The sequence below is a fragment of the Siphateles boraxobius genome, unplaced genomic scaffold (genome assembly GCF_051911475.1).
Source record: "Siphateles boraxobius isolate OS27281-9 unplaced genomic scaffold, OSU_SipBor_1 19, whole genome shotgun sequence".
NCBI classification, from domain to species: Eukaryota; Metazoa; Chordata; class Actinopteri; order Cypriniformes; family Leuciscidae; genus Siphateles; species Siphateles boraxobius.
Window position 1 is genome coordinate 20,510,808 of NW_027508799.1, and position 17,690 is coordinate 20,528,497.

At 40.7% G+C, this 17,690-nt stretch overlaps 1 protein-coding gene across 18 annotated transcripts in view; it reads right to left on the reverse strand.

The window, feature by feature from the left end:
- nav3 (neuron navigator 3) overlaps positions 1-17,690 on the reverse strand; it is a 330,354-nt gene that overhangs the window by 62,612 nt on the left and 250,052 nt on the right. For 13 of the 18 annotated variants that reach the window (XM_077234164.1, XM_077234163.1, XM_077234155.1 and 10 more), the window contains 4 exons: positions 16,332-16,400; positions 11,807-11,955; positions 6,954-7,977; positions 3,667-3,779 (listed from right to left, as the gene is read on the reverse strand). In XM_077234164.1, the coding sequence (XP_077090279.1) occupies positions 3,667-3,779; positions 6,954-7,977; positions 11,807-11,955; positions 16,332-16,400 (1,355 nt within the window). Of the gene's footprint in view, positions 1-304; positions 873-3,666; positions 3,780-6,953; positions 7,978-11,806; positions 11,956-16,331; positions 16,401-17,690 lie in introns of those variants that run through there. The other 5 variants (XM_077234165.1, XM_077234162.1, XM_077234159.1 and 2 more) reach the window with 2 other exon arrangements.

Consider the following 17,690-nt stretch of genomic DNA (forward strand, 5'->3'; position numbering starts at 1 on the left):
CCGACGGGAGGGTAAATGGAGCTATTGATCAGAGCAGCAGACAGCATGGCCATCCTTCCATAGCCGGCAGAATCTGGATCTGGCTTCTAAATGTTCTCCTGTAGCACAATCAGAGAACCATAATTCACCCTGACATCCCCAAGAACAGTTTCTAATGCAGTCACACACACGCTTGACTCAGAGTACAGGGATAAATACAGTATGACCATTACCACAGCATCTCAAAAGCAAGGCACAAAGACTGTTACAGTATGTTACTGATGAGTTTGAGTGACTCTGTGCAGCTATACGGCACGGCACTTACGGCGTGTCTCCGGGTTTAAAACCTGCTCCAGGTCTCCCAGCATAGTGAGTATAACCTCTTTATCCAGCTGTGCCTGCTCGTCTCTGGCACTCTCAAGCTCCCAGTCTCCCCCAGTGCCCGCTGGACCTGCCCGGGTGTCCTCATCCGATCTTCTACTGCTGCCCGCTTTATCCACCAACTCCGGCCGCTGGTGCTGATGCGCAAGTGCCATCCGGCTGGACTTACGACCCCAGGGCACAGGTATAAGGGAGTGTTCGGACTGGGAGAGCATCTTGGTGAGGGACAGCGAGAGCGAACGAGCTCTGGTGCTGCTTTCGGGGTGTCTACGAGCGCTGGATCGGCCGTGTTGGGGCGAGGGTGATGAAGACGACATCCCGGATGCTGATGAAGGTGGGCATGGCGGTTCGTCCAGCTCAAAGGTGTAAACCCTCTGCTCCCCATCACTAAGCAGCACGAGGTTGCCGAGAGAACGTTGCTTGCGGAGGTTTAGATTGTCTGGGAGAGACTGCGGTGACTTGCGAGGTGGGCTGCCGCCCTGGAACACAGAAAAGTCAGCTCCCCGCTTCATATTCTCACACGTTCTTGTTCTACCTTATCTTGAAGTTTGTTCCTCCTCACATGATCTGTGTGCCTCAGGTGGCAGCTGGCACACAAGCTCAGTCGCAAAACTGCCCCTTGCACCAGGGAGCTTCAAATATCATCCTGCCCACACACACGCTCGCTCGCCGCAGCCAATAACCAGCATCCAGGTGCACGTGCTGAGAGCACACTCCTCCTTATCTTCCTCCTCTCTTCCTCTTCTATCACTTCTTTCCTTCAATGCAGCACGGAGGCTCGCGGGAAGCAGATCTGCACCAGATTACGTTCAAATTGTGATACATATCCTTCTCGCCGTTTCCCTCTCTTCCTGTTTCTCTCCCAGCAATCGAGGACTCTTCACACACTCTGTCTATTAATTACCGGCTGGAGTGAGCGCATGTGGCTTGCTCCAAGGGACAGGAGCAGAGACTGAGTGTGTGTGTGTGCACGCTATGAGGTGCGAGCTCAGGGTCCGCCTGCTCCTTTTAACATGCTGTGAGCTGCTTCATTCTCTTTATCTATCTCCTCCTTTCCTCTCTCTGTGTTTCTCTTTGCAGCAATGATGGCTGGTTTCCTGTTGCTGTTAGCTACCAAGTCAGCACAGGTATTTGTGTGTGTGTGTGTGTGTGTGTGTTGTGGGAATAGCGCAAGACAAAACTGGCTCGTAACACTGTGATTTCTCTCCCTTCATACTGGCGAATGATGCATTTGGAAATGCCGCAGCACACAGCTCAACTGGAAAAGGAAAGGAAATCATACAAAAAATGCTGAACTAAGACCATAATATATCCCAAAACAGAGATTTTCAACCTTTATAGGTCTGATTCAGGGACCCGCAAAATAAAAAGCTAGATTTTAACATTAAAATGAATATCTTTCATCCAAAAATTCTTATTACGCATTAAAAAATTTAAATCATCATTTAAAAAAAATACTAGCATGATTTTATAATGAAGACAGATAATATATTAATAAATGTATGAATTAAATATTTAATATAGACAATTGTCTGCATTATTATTGTATATATTATATTATTAATTTATATATATATATATATATATATATATATATTTTTTTTTTTTATCCGTTTATGGACTCTGAAAAGCTATATTAACAAAAGTGCGTGCCTGATGTTTCAGAATTAACCAACAGAGATAGTTACCATAACTAGATTCTAGTTATTAACTAGACGGATAATTCAAGTTCTTTTGTTTTCTTCTTTCTTTTTTTAATCAAACAGTGGTATAAACTTTACCAACTATTTGCATACCACCAAACCAACCAGACATCTAAATGTGCAAAAACAAAGCAGGTGCATGCATAGATTTTGTTCTTGTCCTTGCATGGAGTAAAACACATTTTACAACAGGGTGGAACCCACAATGCACTTTAACAGGAAGTGAGTTCTGAGGTTCTCATCTATAAGTAGTCCATGTGAGGGTTTTCCTGACGCATCACTAGACAAACCACAGCATTTCCAGCATGCCCAGATGTAGAACAAAAAGCCTCTAGACATGCTATCCAAGAGGAAAAATGCTTTTTTCCCCCTCACATGCTCCTCTTTCATAGCTCAGGAGAATTTTATGGAGTTCTAATTTCTGTTTAACATAAGTATCATCCTGTGCATACAGCAGGAACATTGGAGTTCATAATGAAAATTCTGACTTTAGATTTTAGCATTTTGGCAAATCAGAGCACAGTTTCAGACATGGATCTGAGATAAAGTCTAATCATCTTAAATTATTGTATATACTTTGGATTTACAATCTAGCTGTACCATTTAGAATTTGTATTTATTTGCTTCATTTGTTTTCAGCAACTCAGGGTACAATAACAATTTTATGCTTTCCTAAGTCTCATCAGCTGACTTAACTCAACTGTCCCAAACTCTCCCAATGAAGGGCAAAACATCCAGTAAATGTCTGACCATGAGTCATAATGTTATTGCTGCTTCAAGATCCATTTGCAAACAACAATGTCCCTCACCTTCAAAATGACCACAGCAGGCCTGCATTCTTATTGACATACAACGACTGACCGCTTTGTGCTTATGTGTTCGCCTGCAGGTTATTCACTTTAATTTGACATTCCAGGCATTTTTGTGCAAGCTGGAGCACTAATTTATACCTCATTAAAGAAGAGTGGGCTGGTTTGAGAAAAGTTTTTTTTTTTTTAGCTTTTTTCGATGGTTAATTACGAACAAAATTTATTAAAATAACAACATGGAACCTCAGGGATGCACACATGCGGCCAGACCGCAAACCGATTAAATCTCATCTCGTACAGAATTAATGAAATAAACCCAAGCGTTTGCAGAGAGCTATAACAACAGTGGCTGTGATAAATATGCACACAGGAAACGAACAACTAGGAACGTATGTCATAGTGCACCCTCCATTTCCAGTAACTGCAGTGCAGGTAAATGCAGCATTTGGGCACAATTTGCATTTATTTCTCACAGGCTGGCAGTTAAAATATCTGTGCGAGCAGAGCCTGAGCCCCAGGCACCTATCTTCAGCTATCAGCTGTCACATCATAGTCCCACACATGGAGAAATACACAGAAGCACAAATAAACAACACATTCTGCTGCTTGGCCTCCCAAACAAGGCCGGCCTTTGTCCACCTGTCATATCTGACCTTTTTCTTGCTGCGATAGCAACATGGAACTAGAGGCCTGCAGAGAGAATCTGTGACTGTGTGAGTGTATGTTTTGGGTGTGTCGAGTGTGTTTGACTGTGTGTAGGTGTGTATGTGCACATGTGGCGGCACTCATCCTACCTGAGATCTCCTCCAGGCACTGTTTGGCGGTCTTGCTGTAGACCAGGTCTTTTGTGGGACTGAGACACGGTTCAGTGGGGACCATGGTAGTGCAGTCATTCTCTGAATACGTCCTGAGTGCAGCAAAAGGAAAAATTGCATATGAATTCTTAGTATTTTACACAGAGAAGATCATGTTTTTTGTTGGCCTGGATATCATCCTAACAATTAATGGAAATCACCAGTTGCAAGATAAAACCACTGGTTGAATGAAAAAGTGGCAAATGTTTTGGTCACGTGGCCTTTCTCAATATTTCTGTTTTCATTTTCATTTTGGTTATAAGTTTTAGTCATTTTTATTAGTTTTCTGAAATTAGTCTTTTATGTTCTTCAATTTCATTTTAAACTAAGCAAAAATGATAAATGTTGCCTTGGAATATAATAAGTTTAAATTTTTTTTAGTTAATGTTTGTTTTATGTCAAGTAATGCATTTTTTTAATGGTTTTAGTTTTAGGTATGTAACGATAATACCCTGCCATTAATAATAACAATAACAACTAAATAATATATTATTAAATAATAAAATATCATTAACACCAAATACTAAATACCATTGATATATATGTTATTAATAGAATTAAAATAAAAAAAAAATATATATATAAAAAAATTATTACATTTTAAAATGAATGCCAAGTACTAAAGACTAACTGTAAAACTGTAGTCAAACTCTAAAATAAAGTGTAGCCATCTTCCTCGTGGGATTTTTATTAGGTTTGACTGTCATTGTGGGGACACCTGGTACCCAAAAATATAGCAAAACCTGATAAACACGTGCACATATGACATTGTTCAGACTTGAACAGTTGAAACAGACTGGGAGAAACTCTATAACTGTGAATATGCATAACAACCACATCTAAAACAAAGTTGTCCCAGGATACCTGCACTCGCCTAGATAAACATTCCCTTCTCTCTCTCACACACACACACAGCCACACAAATAATTTACCGGCCAAATATTTCAGTGGCATGTCACACTGTTAGTTTCACCACATGTTCCACACTAGTGCCATTGAGACGCTGAATTACCTGTGACAATAAACACTCACCCACGTACACACAAACTCTGCCTGAAAATGCAAATAAGCAAATGATGCAGAAAGGAAGAGGGCTTAAACTGTCAGGTAGGTGAACTGAATGAACAGACAGTTTCAACAGAAGGTCGGGTAAGGTCACATAAAGAGATTGTATGGGCATCAGACACATCATTTCATCTTTTTAATATAGTTTTCATGCAACATCACTGAGGCTTAGAGTGTTGATGGGAAGAGAGGCAATAAGGCACTGTTCTCCATGCCAGTGGAAAAAAAATACCTCAGTCCATGTGGACCCATTCAAAATGCAGTGTACTATCTCGCAGCACTATTGAGTGCTGTCGCAGCCCTGCAGGTTTTACAGTGCCAAGCAAAGCTCTCGAGAGGAAGATCCAGAGTGGTGGAGTGCGATAAAGGCTTCAGTTTAAAATTCCATTAAGACTTTAGGTTATAATCCTTATGAGACGACACTGAGAATGCCAAACACAGCTTTAAGAAAACGCCATCATCTTCCTGTGAATAATGAACCTGTGGCAGGCCGGTAAGGTGGTGAGTGTGTTTTTATGAGAGCCGTTGAGCTCTAAAGGTTCAGTTTGTACAGGCATGTCAGAGGGGGTTTGAGAGCTCTTTATCAAGAGAAGGATTAAACGTTACTGAATATACACAATCGCTCAAGGACAATACTGTTCCTCTCTCACTTTTAACACTCTCATCTTTGTCTTCCATGTCAGTTTTCCATGTCATAGGACCATTAACACTCTCTTTGTCTTTTTAACAAGCTGACTCAAACTGTTATAAATGCCCTCTGCCCATCAATCACATCTTCTCTTTTCTGTTCCCACTTCCTCTTCCTCCACTCTAACCTATACACCCTCATTAGTCATCATTTGTGATGTCACCGGTCTCTTGGTGAGGACTGAGGGAAGCCACGCCCCTTAAACGAGGCGGTCTGGCAAACATCTCAGCTGTTCCCACTCGGGCTATTAATACTGTCGAGAAGAGACGTTTACTGTTCTTTCTTTCACTGTTTTTTCTTACAAAGCTTTGCGCGATTGGATATGTGATGCAATGGACAGATGATCAGTGGGTATGTGTTTGTTTGTGGGTTTAAAAGCTGGTTTTATAAACTGTGTATAAAGATGATTAGATAAACATTTATTTGTCTGTAATTAATGATGCTTCATGTTGCTCTGTTAGCCTATGTGTGTGAGAGGGGTCTCACACCGTCTGGTCAAAACTGGGCTCTTGTCTAGACAATCTATAATGAAAAGAGATCCATCCTGTTAACATCACCCCCCACAGTCAGATTTAACAAGACATCCTCCAGATTTCTCTTTCTGCCTTTACTCTGACAGGAGAGTGAAGAAATGATTGATTTGAAAATGACTAAAACCCGGGTTGCCTGCACAGAAACACCACTGTGTAACATGTCGGAACATAAGCATTTCCCACCAGGCCAACTCTATAACATTCAGATCTTTCATGCAGATATTAATTTCCACATCTAAACAAAAGCTGTATTTTGCTATACTTTGTATATAGGTTATTGTGTATTCTGTGAACAACTAGTGATTACGAATAGTACCTGTTACCTTTGGCAAAAGCCACACAACTGGTTAGCAGTGTGCAGAATGAGTAAAAGATGAGGTAATTATTCTGGACCTCCTGGGGATGAGGGTTTCATCTTTGCCTGTCTATTGAGGGTAATTACAGAGACATGGTCCTGCTGTCTCATGGATAATGATAATGATTTTACAGCCCAGAATAGAACCAAGGAACCCAGATCTGTCTGTTTATCTGAGCCTTATCCTTTAATGTCTCTAAGCGTCATTGGATACATAGACCCCAGTATTCCTGCCAGGACTAGAAGCAAGCAGGGTCTATGATGAGGACATAGATGCCAACTGGTTATTTTTTCAAACTTACTGTTTTCTGTACTAAGGGATTTCTGTCTAATTTTATTCAAATAGACAAAGTACACTGATCACAAGCAAAGCCCACCTGCTCTTAATTAATTCGCTAAGGGTATGATGGTAAATGTTATTTGACAGAGGTGGACTCTTCTGTGACTGAACAGAAAAGAGCCAGATCCTTAATCATTAAGCAGGTACTCGCAACTTCGGCAACCATCATTCAAAAACATGCAAAGCAAGACATTTGAAAATGTAACAAGTAACAATCATGTCCAACTGTGTTTGAGAATCACTCACCGATACATGAAGGGGGCGACGGTTGCTGTGTTGGGATGGTTGTATTGCTGCTGCTGGGGAAGTTGTACAACCCCATTGCCTCCTAGAGCTCCTCCACCACCCAACCCTGAAGTGGCGGATCCAGAAAGTGCTGAGGTACTGGTTGATGATACCATGCTGGTCTTACGATTCTCCAAACCTCCCAAAGATTTCTGCATATATATAGACTGACTGCCTTTACTATGTTTGGTCTTCTCACTTGTAGCAGGTACACTAGTTGCAGGTACACTAGGCTGAGTTGCTGCAGGCTTGGCGGTCGCCGCCGGAGCCTTCAGACCAGGCTTGGGGATGCCGCTGGAGGCGGGGATTGCACTTTCTTTCTTCACAGAGGCTGCAGATGTTTTGCTTCCTTTGGGGATGAAGCTGCCGATCTTTGAGCCTTTCTTAGAGGGCTCCACTATTACTGGCTCCTCTTTGGGTGGTGTGCTGGCTTTGCTCTTTGTCTTGTTCTTCTCCTCTTTGTCTTTGGGCTGCGGCAAGGACTTATTGTTGTGGTTCTTGCAGTTGTTGGTCTTGTTTGGGGGTGCAAAGGAGGATGCAGAGGTCTTCCCCTGCTGTTTCGAGATCCCACAGGGTGGTGTGGGACTGCAGGTCCCCTCATCTCCAAACTCCGACAAGTCGTCCTCCTCCTGAAGAGCCATTTCGGCCACCGAGGGCGAGGTTCTGGATGCGGAGCGAGGGTTGATGAGCCGGAACTTCTCCAACATGGAGCGCTGGTTGCCGGGGGCTGATTTGGAGGCATCTGTGATTGGGGGCCGGAGGCGATCAGATGATAAGGGTGGAGTCGGGGAAGCGGTTGGGCTAGGCGGCTTGGTGGCCAGCATGGACGAGGTGGCAGTGTGCTTTATGTTCATGGATTTGCTGCGCCAGGACTTTCCAGCTGTGGGAGAGGGGATGGCAGAGGCCAGCTGCTGCCCGCTGGTGCTTGAGGGCACCGAGCCACTGCCGTTCATGCTGCCTGGCAGAGGGATGCCCTTCACCGACTCTGTGCCAGAGAAACAGACCACACAGTGGACACATCTGTTAGACTGATAAAACTACACCCTAGAAGCAATACCAAGTTTGTGTTGTGAAAATTGTACAAAATTGTATGACTGAGGCAATAATCAAATATTAACATATAAGGAAAGGGATTGTGGGAAAGGAAAATGATAAACACGTGAGAAATAGATAGTGCTACCAAATATTTACTCTGCAACCACCGCATACTAAAAATCCCAAGCAATGCTGCGATGCACTCAGGCAGAAAATTGGCTCCTAAATTGATTTTGTGGGATTTCAAATACTTTGTTGTTGCCAGACACCCTCTTGTTCTTTGTAAATGCAGTGAAGTTTTGCAGAGAATCAACATGGCTCACAAAATTATATATATAAACATACTTAATCCAAAACAAATACATCATATCCACAGATCTACATATACCAAGCCTTTTAAAACGTGACATTGCACAAATGTAACATTGTTTAAAATGCACTGACTATCAGTCCAATAATGACAACTTCCCATTGCAAAGCTCAGGGCGCAGACTCAAAATGCTTTACAATGTATATAAATCAGATTACTTTTACTAGATTTCTGTGGATTGTATATTACTGACAAAAGAGTACCATTGTATTACCATGCTGTTTTTTCTCCTTTTTCTATGATGAATGACATTCTTTCTAGCACCTATATCAATATGGCATATGAATACAGTAATCATAATCATACAGTACCAACATACATACCAAATAACCATGGTTTTACTAATGTACTCAAGTACTTCTTTGTAAGAGTATGTTTTACATTTTAAGTGTGAATCTCATGCAACCAGGCAAAGGCATCTTTTTTAACTTGGGTCATTTGTACTAAAAATAAAATAAAAATAAATAAAATGAAATACATTTTGTTGAAAAGTAATTTCTTCACAAATTTGAATCACTGTAATACTGTAAAAAAAAAAAAACATTTATATTGCAGTAATGAGAATCTAATGAGAATTCCAATTGAGAATTATGTTCCAAAATTCCAAAAAGGAAGTAAAAAATAAAACATTTAACTGTCATGAAAATAATATTAGAATGAAAATCAGATTTATTTCACTGAACTTCAACGGATTATACATGGAAATAGAATACCATTTTAATGAGTTTCTGTGAATTTAAAAAGATTAGTAATACACCAATGTTTCAGCTGCCTTATAACACAACAAACTGCATGTAAATCTGCTTAATCTCACAGTAACTCAGGCTGTCCCTAACTTTGATTTGCATCCAGATATATCAAAGACTCAAGCTCAAAATTTCTAAACACAAAGGAAGAGAGGAGGAGATGGGACTCCATTTGGTTCCATTGAAATCATGTAGAGGGAACAGTGATTGGACTTTGAATGAGCGTTGTGTGGATCGGGCTTCAGTGCATGTGTCAGCTAAATTAACCCTGTCTTTGGAGATAACAGTAGCTTAAATAACAGCCTCTCTCACGCACGTACACACACACACCAGACCATCGAAACGTGGTTACCATAGCTACCCGTCTTTTCTCCACACCACTTTATATGTTGAAAGTGAAATTCCACTTTGGTCTGGGAATTCTGGTTGGATGCCATACACATTCCACAACAAACATATTAACAGGTGTACTAACAGCAACTCTGTTTACAACATGCATAATCAACTACTGTCTAATCTAAAATGGATCACATTAGCCATTTTCTTTGCCTCTGGCTTTCTTTGTTATCTCTTCTGTCCAGTTCTGATATATCTCCACTGTCACAGGGGCTACTGTATGAAGCTATGACAGAATTCACTGAGTGTACTAAATAACAATGATTTCCTTTAAACTAATCCAGGAACTGGACATAGTGCTTTTGAAAGCCTCCTGATCTGAGCTAAACGTGCTGATTCACTCCTGCAGCCAGTGTGAATGAAGAAATTAGCTTTGTTATACAAGACTGCTTAACATGCAAGTGTTTGTGCCTACTAACTTGGCATAGGGTTTATAAACAGTGTGAGAGGCTTTGTGCTGAGATACGCAGGTGACGATAGCACTGGGTGCTGACAGATTTTGAGGTTAAGGATTAAGTCAGTTAAAGGTCAAACTCCAGATTATGAAATTTGTATTCAAGCCTGCCATAAAATGAAAGACTACATGCTAGCTCTGTTCCAGAACCTAGCGAGCTGCCTAAAGGGCTACAAAGGCAGCATCCCAACCATTATAAGTGCCTGATTTGGAACACTATGTAGGCAGCATAGAGTGCGAATAAAACTCATCCCATATGCAATCTTAATTGATTGCATGTTGCTAAGCTAACAAATTTTATACAATATGCATAATAGATACATAACGCAAGCTATTTCTCTGGCCATTTCTTGATCTATTTATATTTGACCAATATTATATAATATATGTTTCATATTTAATTTCAGGGCTCCCAAACTAATGTTTTTGAACCCCTGGCGGTACGTGCAAGGAGTTTGTACTAGTCATTTCAGTCAGGATTTCCCCAACTGCTTCAAGTTGGACACATGGATTCACCACACTGACCAAAATAAAGCTGTGTGAACTGCTTTATTTATCGCTACAAAACTGACAATCCACAATGGACCTTGTTTCATTAATGTGACCATACCTTTACAATTTGGCCAAAAAATTAAGTCTCACATTTTTCTGCCTATTGTTTGGAACAGCTTGTCAACATTGCACCTACGGTGTCCTAAAAAGCTAGGTAGACAGCTCACTAGTTTTTGGAACAGAGCTCATTCTCTCCCTACCAGCCCCTCCCATGGTTCCTCCAGTGCGGCAGACTCTTTGGACAGAAGAAAAAGGAAGACGAGGAAAAAAAGGCAGATGGGAGTTTGCTTTTCTCATCTGTGGAGGTATTAGCGCAGTAGCCCTGTAAATCAAGGTTTTGAGTAATGTTAGGCCCGATGGAAAAGGGCAGCCATGGGTTTCAAGAGAGACGTCGCCTATTAGGACTCTTTGATTCATCAAAGCTCCGTCTGCCATGTGAGACCCTCTGTCTGGCTTTGTGTGTGCCGTCTCGCCCTCTCCGTACCCAGTGTCTGGGAACAACGGCATCTGTGCTAACGGTGAACAAGGACCAGTAAAGTCCAGTATAAATCTAATCGGGCAGCACAGCCAAAACAAACAGTCTGCGAGGGAAATCAGTTGCGTTTTGTTCACCGATCGCCATGGATCCTTGCTGTGAGGGGTGAAATAGGGGCGAAATACAGGTCACACGTCTTTGAACTCCCAACCCGACTTCAATCAACACACTCCATCAGGTCTAGCGCAGATTTATGAAGTAACCAACTAGCCTGTAGAGATTTAAACACTGGTGGCTGAATAGCCGTGTGGTTTTATGAAGTCGGCTTTGAATGATGGTTCGGCTCTGACAGGAAGATGAAATCTGAAGTGAACCCTGAATAGGCTGGTTATGTGGAAGAAGAAAAATATAACATTAACGTCATCTCTAAATATGTAAGAGGAGGACAGTGAATGCCTAGGGCAGATCACCTTTTCAGATGTGAATAACACACCACATTGGGACCGCAGTGCAATATTATACTTCACGTCCCGAAGTTTTCCTCAGGAAATGTGTTTTTCTGCAGATTTATTTACATCATTATGAAAATGTAATAAGAAAAGCATTTTTTTTACTGGGGGAACCAGCTTAGAGCATCTTGCTCAGTCCCACAGCTCTATTGTTTCTTAGATAGTGGCACCATCTAGTGGATAACATGATATAGCTGCTGCTGTTTCATGTTAGTGACATGCAGAAACCTTGATTTTAATATTAAGATAGAAAATGTAAAGTCGGTAAATTACTCACCTCTGTCGTTGCCGCTAGCATACTGCAGTGGTTTGCTCTTGTCAATACTGTTGAAGCTCTGGCTCCTTCGGTTCAGGTTTGAGGAGCCGTGGGCTTTACTACTGCTACTGCCGCTGCCTGCAGCGGGGACTCTGGAGGGACCTGGTAACCTGTAACACACAAACCAACACATTAGTTTGGTCTTCAATCACTGGATATGAGCTGTATGAGATTATATATATAACTATGACAGACACACACACACACACAGTCTATTTCGCTATATTGTGGGGATTCTCCATAGGCATAATGGTTTTTATACAGTACAAACTGTATATTCTATCCTCTTACACTAATCCTACCCCTAAACCTACCCATCACAGAAAACGTTATGCATTTTTACATTTTTAAAATGCAAAGTTTAGAATATTTATTAAACCATTTCCCTCGTGGGGACTGCTGGCTGGTCCACACAATGTACTACACACACACACACACACACACACACACACACACACACACACACACACACACACACACACACACACACACACACACACACACACACACACACACACACACACACACACACACACACACACACACACACACACACACACACACACACACTCTTGTAAATCTATCTTTATGAGGACATTCATTGACAACTCAACCTCTATCTTCTTGCCCTAACCCTACCATTACAACTAACTGCCTAACCCAAACCCTTACCCTAAACCTTAACATAATTATAGCCTGATCCTATAGGCTAAAACCAAGTCTTGACCCTCAAACAGGCGTTTAAAGTTCTCTCAGAAAGTGAGGACCGTCCAAAATGTCCTCACTTTACTCACTTTGTCCTCACTTCGATGGCCAAAAACTCAGATAGATAGATAGATAGATAGATAGATAGATAGATAGATAGATAGATAGATAGATAGATAGATAGATAGATAGATAGATAGATAGATAGATAGATAGATAGATAGATAGATAGATAGATAGATTTTTCATTTTACATTGCTCCCTTAAACTTGTTTTAAACTTGTTTTTTTTCTTAAACTATAGCCAAGTAAACCCATACAAACATATCATCAATTCCATTCAAGTATTGTGAAGGTTTACTTCCAATGGAGGGTAGACATATATTTCCAACTGTATATAAGCTCTAATAACATAGAGCTCTGGTAGTGCCTTTTGAGACAATAAATTAATGGCATTTAGGAATAAAACGGCTCATTCCTCAACATGCCAGCATAATAAACAGCTCTTAATTGCTCTAAAATCTGCAATGAAACTAGCCTGGAGTGTGTGTGTGTGTGTGTGTGTGTGTGTGTGTGTGTGTGTGTGTGTGTGTGTGTGTGTGTGTGTGTGTGTGTGTGTGTGTGTGTGTGTGTGTGTGTGTGTGTGTGTGTGTGTGTGTGTGTGTGTGTTTTCTTTGCATTGCCCTGTGCTGTATCCACATTATTGATGATTTACTCCTACACAAAGCTTGTTAATGACTCACGAGTGGTAGTTTTTAATTGGGAAACACAATCCCGTGGCACATCAGCCGTGGGAGAACAGAAAAGACAGGAATTAACAGGTTCTTTGACATTGAAATATATATTTAGAGCCGATTGATTTCTCACTAAACAGAAATGTTCGACGTTATTCAAATCGGATTACGGCAAAAGGCAAATGATTTTAACAAACCAAATTGATAAACTAAAACCATTTTAAATTTCCATCATCATTTGATGTTCATCGGAGATCAAATATGTTTGAAAAGTCTTATTATAAAGAATCAGAGCAAATAGCTTTCTCAGAAATGATGGATTGGAAAACAATGATTCAGGCAGTTGAGGTGCATGTCTCATCAAGCCTCTAATGGCACTGCTTCATCACTCGCTCATTTCCCATCAGGAACTTCTGTTTTTCCCTATTAACCTGTTATGCAGGCCACCATTGCCAGCTATGATAATACACAAGTGTGAAAAGCGGCTCTGAAAAAGCATATCTCGTGTTATTTCTCAGAGAGGTTATTTCTGGGAAAATTGGGGTGGACAGCTTTGCATGAATTGAGAACAGCATCTGAACGAAAGAGTTTTAGAGGTTTTTGTTATAACAAGCCCACATGAAATTTATGTCTATTGAGAGCTCAGCAGATTCACATCAGCCCTCATGTGTTTGTTTATTAAATATGTTGACTAATTTTATCATGCTTTCAGCTATCAATACATCCATAGTATCCTCAGCTGAGCGCAACGCATTTTAATGCATGTTGAAATCTGCAGATTTCCCCCTGAATTTACAAAGAAAACACATCAAAAGTGAGCAGATTCAGTTCACCCTTGTTCAGATGCAGGCAACATCTGACATCAGCAATAAGACATTTGGGTTTCTAATTTGGTCTTGAAATGTTCCTTTAGACTATGATTTGCATAAATACATATCATGTATACACACACCAACACAAATATGCCTGTAGAGAATAAATGTGGTGCTTACCAGGCATTTGAAGATAGAGAACATTGCTAAAATAGACCTGAATTAAAGCTGCGGAGCATCATTTTCTGCATGTGCTAAAATACTTTATCCTATCCTGATGTAATATTCAGAGACAAATATGACATTCATAGGCTGATTTTTTTTTGTTTTTAAATGGTCGCACTTTAAAAACATTTCTCCTTTAAGCATCCCAAAACAAGCCGACACAGCAACACACTGGCTCAACCAAGTTGAGGAAGGACTATCTTGACCAATGGCAGGGAAGCAGGGAAACTTGTTTGAAATAATCTTTTTTTTTCTTCTTTTTTTAGGGTTGTTTGATGGCACAAAACAGCATATTCTGCTTTAGAGGCTTTTAATGAAAAGACTATTCCTGAAGCTGAGATGGTCAGCTGGAAGATCAGGTCTCTGGATCTGCTCTTGTTTATTAGGGTAATAATTAAAGTGTCAATGGGGCTCAGATGAAAACTGTGAGGAGGTTTGACGGGGTTTAACTGTGAAACATCTGCACTGCTAAATAATAACTGAATTTTATTAACATGTCACATCTTTTTCCAATCAGTGTCCTGCATACATAAAAGGCCTTACGGAAGATAAAATCTTTCGAATTATGCCTATTAAAATTTAGAGCAGGATGTTTCAGGATCAAATAAGACTGCTTCTGTCATCTCCGGTGAATCTTAATCTTTCCGATTGAAGTACTTTGGATTGAGGTGGAAGTTTTGGATTCTAGAGGACAGCTAATTTATGCACTATTATCTAATCTGCTTTCCCTTTTTTAAGAAACAGAATCCTAGGTTTTAAAAAGTGTCCAAATTAATACATAATAATCCTGTTTAATTAACCAATTAAGCCTCAAATGTAGTTTATATGTGTAACGGAGGCCAGCTAGTAGTTGCTGTGCGAGTAAACCTCACTCCTCTGATCTCAATAGGCGCTCTGGCGACAGATGCTAGAGGCTGCAGTCTTTAGCCTCCTTGTTAGAGCGCCTGACTCTCATGCCGGAGAACCGGGCTCGAGGCCCGCTCGGAGCGGGTCGAGTGGGACCCGAGTGAAGGGGGGTTACATATGCATCTCTATAAACTAAAGACACAAACAGGAGAAAGTGTGTACTTAGAGATACTTATATATTTATATAAAATTAATCATTTTAATATTTTTTCTCTTTGGAGATATTTGATATAAGATTGATCTATTTTCCAGTGCTTTAAACAAAGCGTTCTCACTTACAACCACCAATAAATCTCATATCTGTTCAGATTTTCAAAAGCTATTGCCAGTAGCCCACTGATAACATTAGGTGTGAACAGCCCTCTACATCCTTACAGACTATTTAAAAGTTTATATAATAAAATATACAGTTCATCTAAACTAGGAAGAGAGCAGAGTCCAGTAGGGGGAAAAAAAGTTGATTCAGGACACATTTTTATATCAGTGGTTTGAGAGAAGATCCCAGAGACCTCATATAAGTAAAAGAGAACTGCAGCGTCTCCATTCCTGTCCCTTTCCCTGCAGGCACATGTTGTCTTTGAGCAAATAATGCCATCAGTTGAACCCTAGACATCAGGCTGTCAGTGGAGTAAGCACTATATCACACATAGTGTCCATCACATATCTCACATGGTTTGGCCAGGGGCTGCTTGAAATGCTTTGCCAGCACTCAGCTTCCCACCAGCTCTGAGATGAAGCAAATGCTTTCAGGCCCAGACAACTGCTGCCGAAGCTTCAAACAAAAAAAAAACCTCCGGCTAAAGTGGTCAGAGATAAACAGCGTTCAATATCTAGGGATAATTCAGGACGTTCTGCATCTGCTCACCTCAGCTAAACCAAGATATGCAACAGAAATTTTTAAAAATGGGGAAAAAAAATCGAGACTACAGTTGAAGAATGGACACCACCAGAATGCGTTTATCATCCACCACTTCCATCACCCAGATCTGTTGCTACAGCTTTGAACATCAGTGGATCGGCTTTCCCAGTCTCTAGCCTGAAGGTCTGCGGAGAGTTTCAGGTGTCAGAACAGAGCGAGAGCAGGCAGATACTGTAAAGACTCTACCTTGTGTTTTTCTTCTGAGGGGCTGCTATTCCACTGTGACCTGGTGGACTTGTATATCGTGCGGAGAGACTGTAAAGAGGTAGTGGGAGAGAACGAGAGAAAAACGGGAGAGAAAAAGAGGGAGGGAGAGAGAGAAAGGAATGAGGTTAATGATTGGATTGAATTTTAGTTTTTTCAAACTGTGGCATCTTTCTCTCTAATGCAATAAGGGCGGCACTTAGCGAGCCACAATCAGGGCTGGGCGTTCACGTGCAAACGCAAACAGCATGGCCTCTGTGTGCGCCTATTCAGATTCACATGACATGTCACTCGTCTCCGACCACAAGTATGTGTACTTCCTCCAACCATCCTACTGTTCTAGTGGCCGTTGCATGCTGTAGATCTAAAGTTAAAAGCCCAATCACACTCTTTATAAACCTGTACCTTAAACTATGCCTGTGTGTGAATACAGTAAGAGCTTTATTCTTCGTAGTGCTGAATCACTTCTCCATTGAGAATGACCTCCATAACAACATATAATTCAAAGAAAGTAATCCCACATGACAGAGATGATATTCCTGTAGGTCCAGTCACAAAAACAACAACAACAACAACAACAAACAAAACTTCACACTCACTCTCTCACACAAACACATACCTCTTTCAGGAACTCTTTAACTGTGTGTATAAATAATAGATAAATATACACTGTTTAAAAGTTTGGGGTAAGTAAGATTTTAACTAGAAGCTTTAATACCAAGGAAAATTCCTTGGCAATAAATCTCTTTCTGATCCTGATTTTGAATAGAGGAAATAAATAGTTTTATTTAGGAAGAATGCATTCTTTTGATTCACTCGATTGATCGAAAGTGACAGTGAAGACTTTTACACTTTATGTGTACTTGTATTTGTTCTTATAAACTTTATATTCATCAAAGAAATATGAAAAAAGGATTTCAAGAAAAAACGGTACCACGGTTTGTGTAGCTCTCTTCACAACAATCACAGACACAGGTAGGTTCCTTAAAACGATCGTTTATTCTTTGGCTCGTCTTGGTTACGCCTGTGTCTGTGATTGTTGTGAAGAGAGCTACAGTGAGAACTCGTTGGCTGCTTGTCATGAAAAGAGGTCCTTGAGTCCTTTGTATAACAAAATCTTCTTTACTGTCTCCCTTTGACTTGAGACAACACTTATTTTAACTTAAATTAAACCTTCAGAGCCTCGTTAGGCGTCAGCTCATCATCAGCCCATCGTTGACGACGCAATGTTTCGTCATTTCCGCTAAAGTGACGCATTCTCGCGCCTTACATTTAAAGAGACATAAATTAATTTACATAACATTACCTCAAATACACATTTTTGCATTTTACCTCTAATAA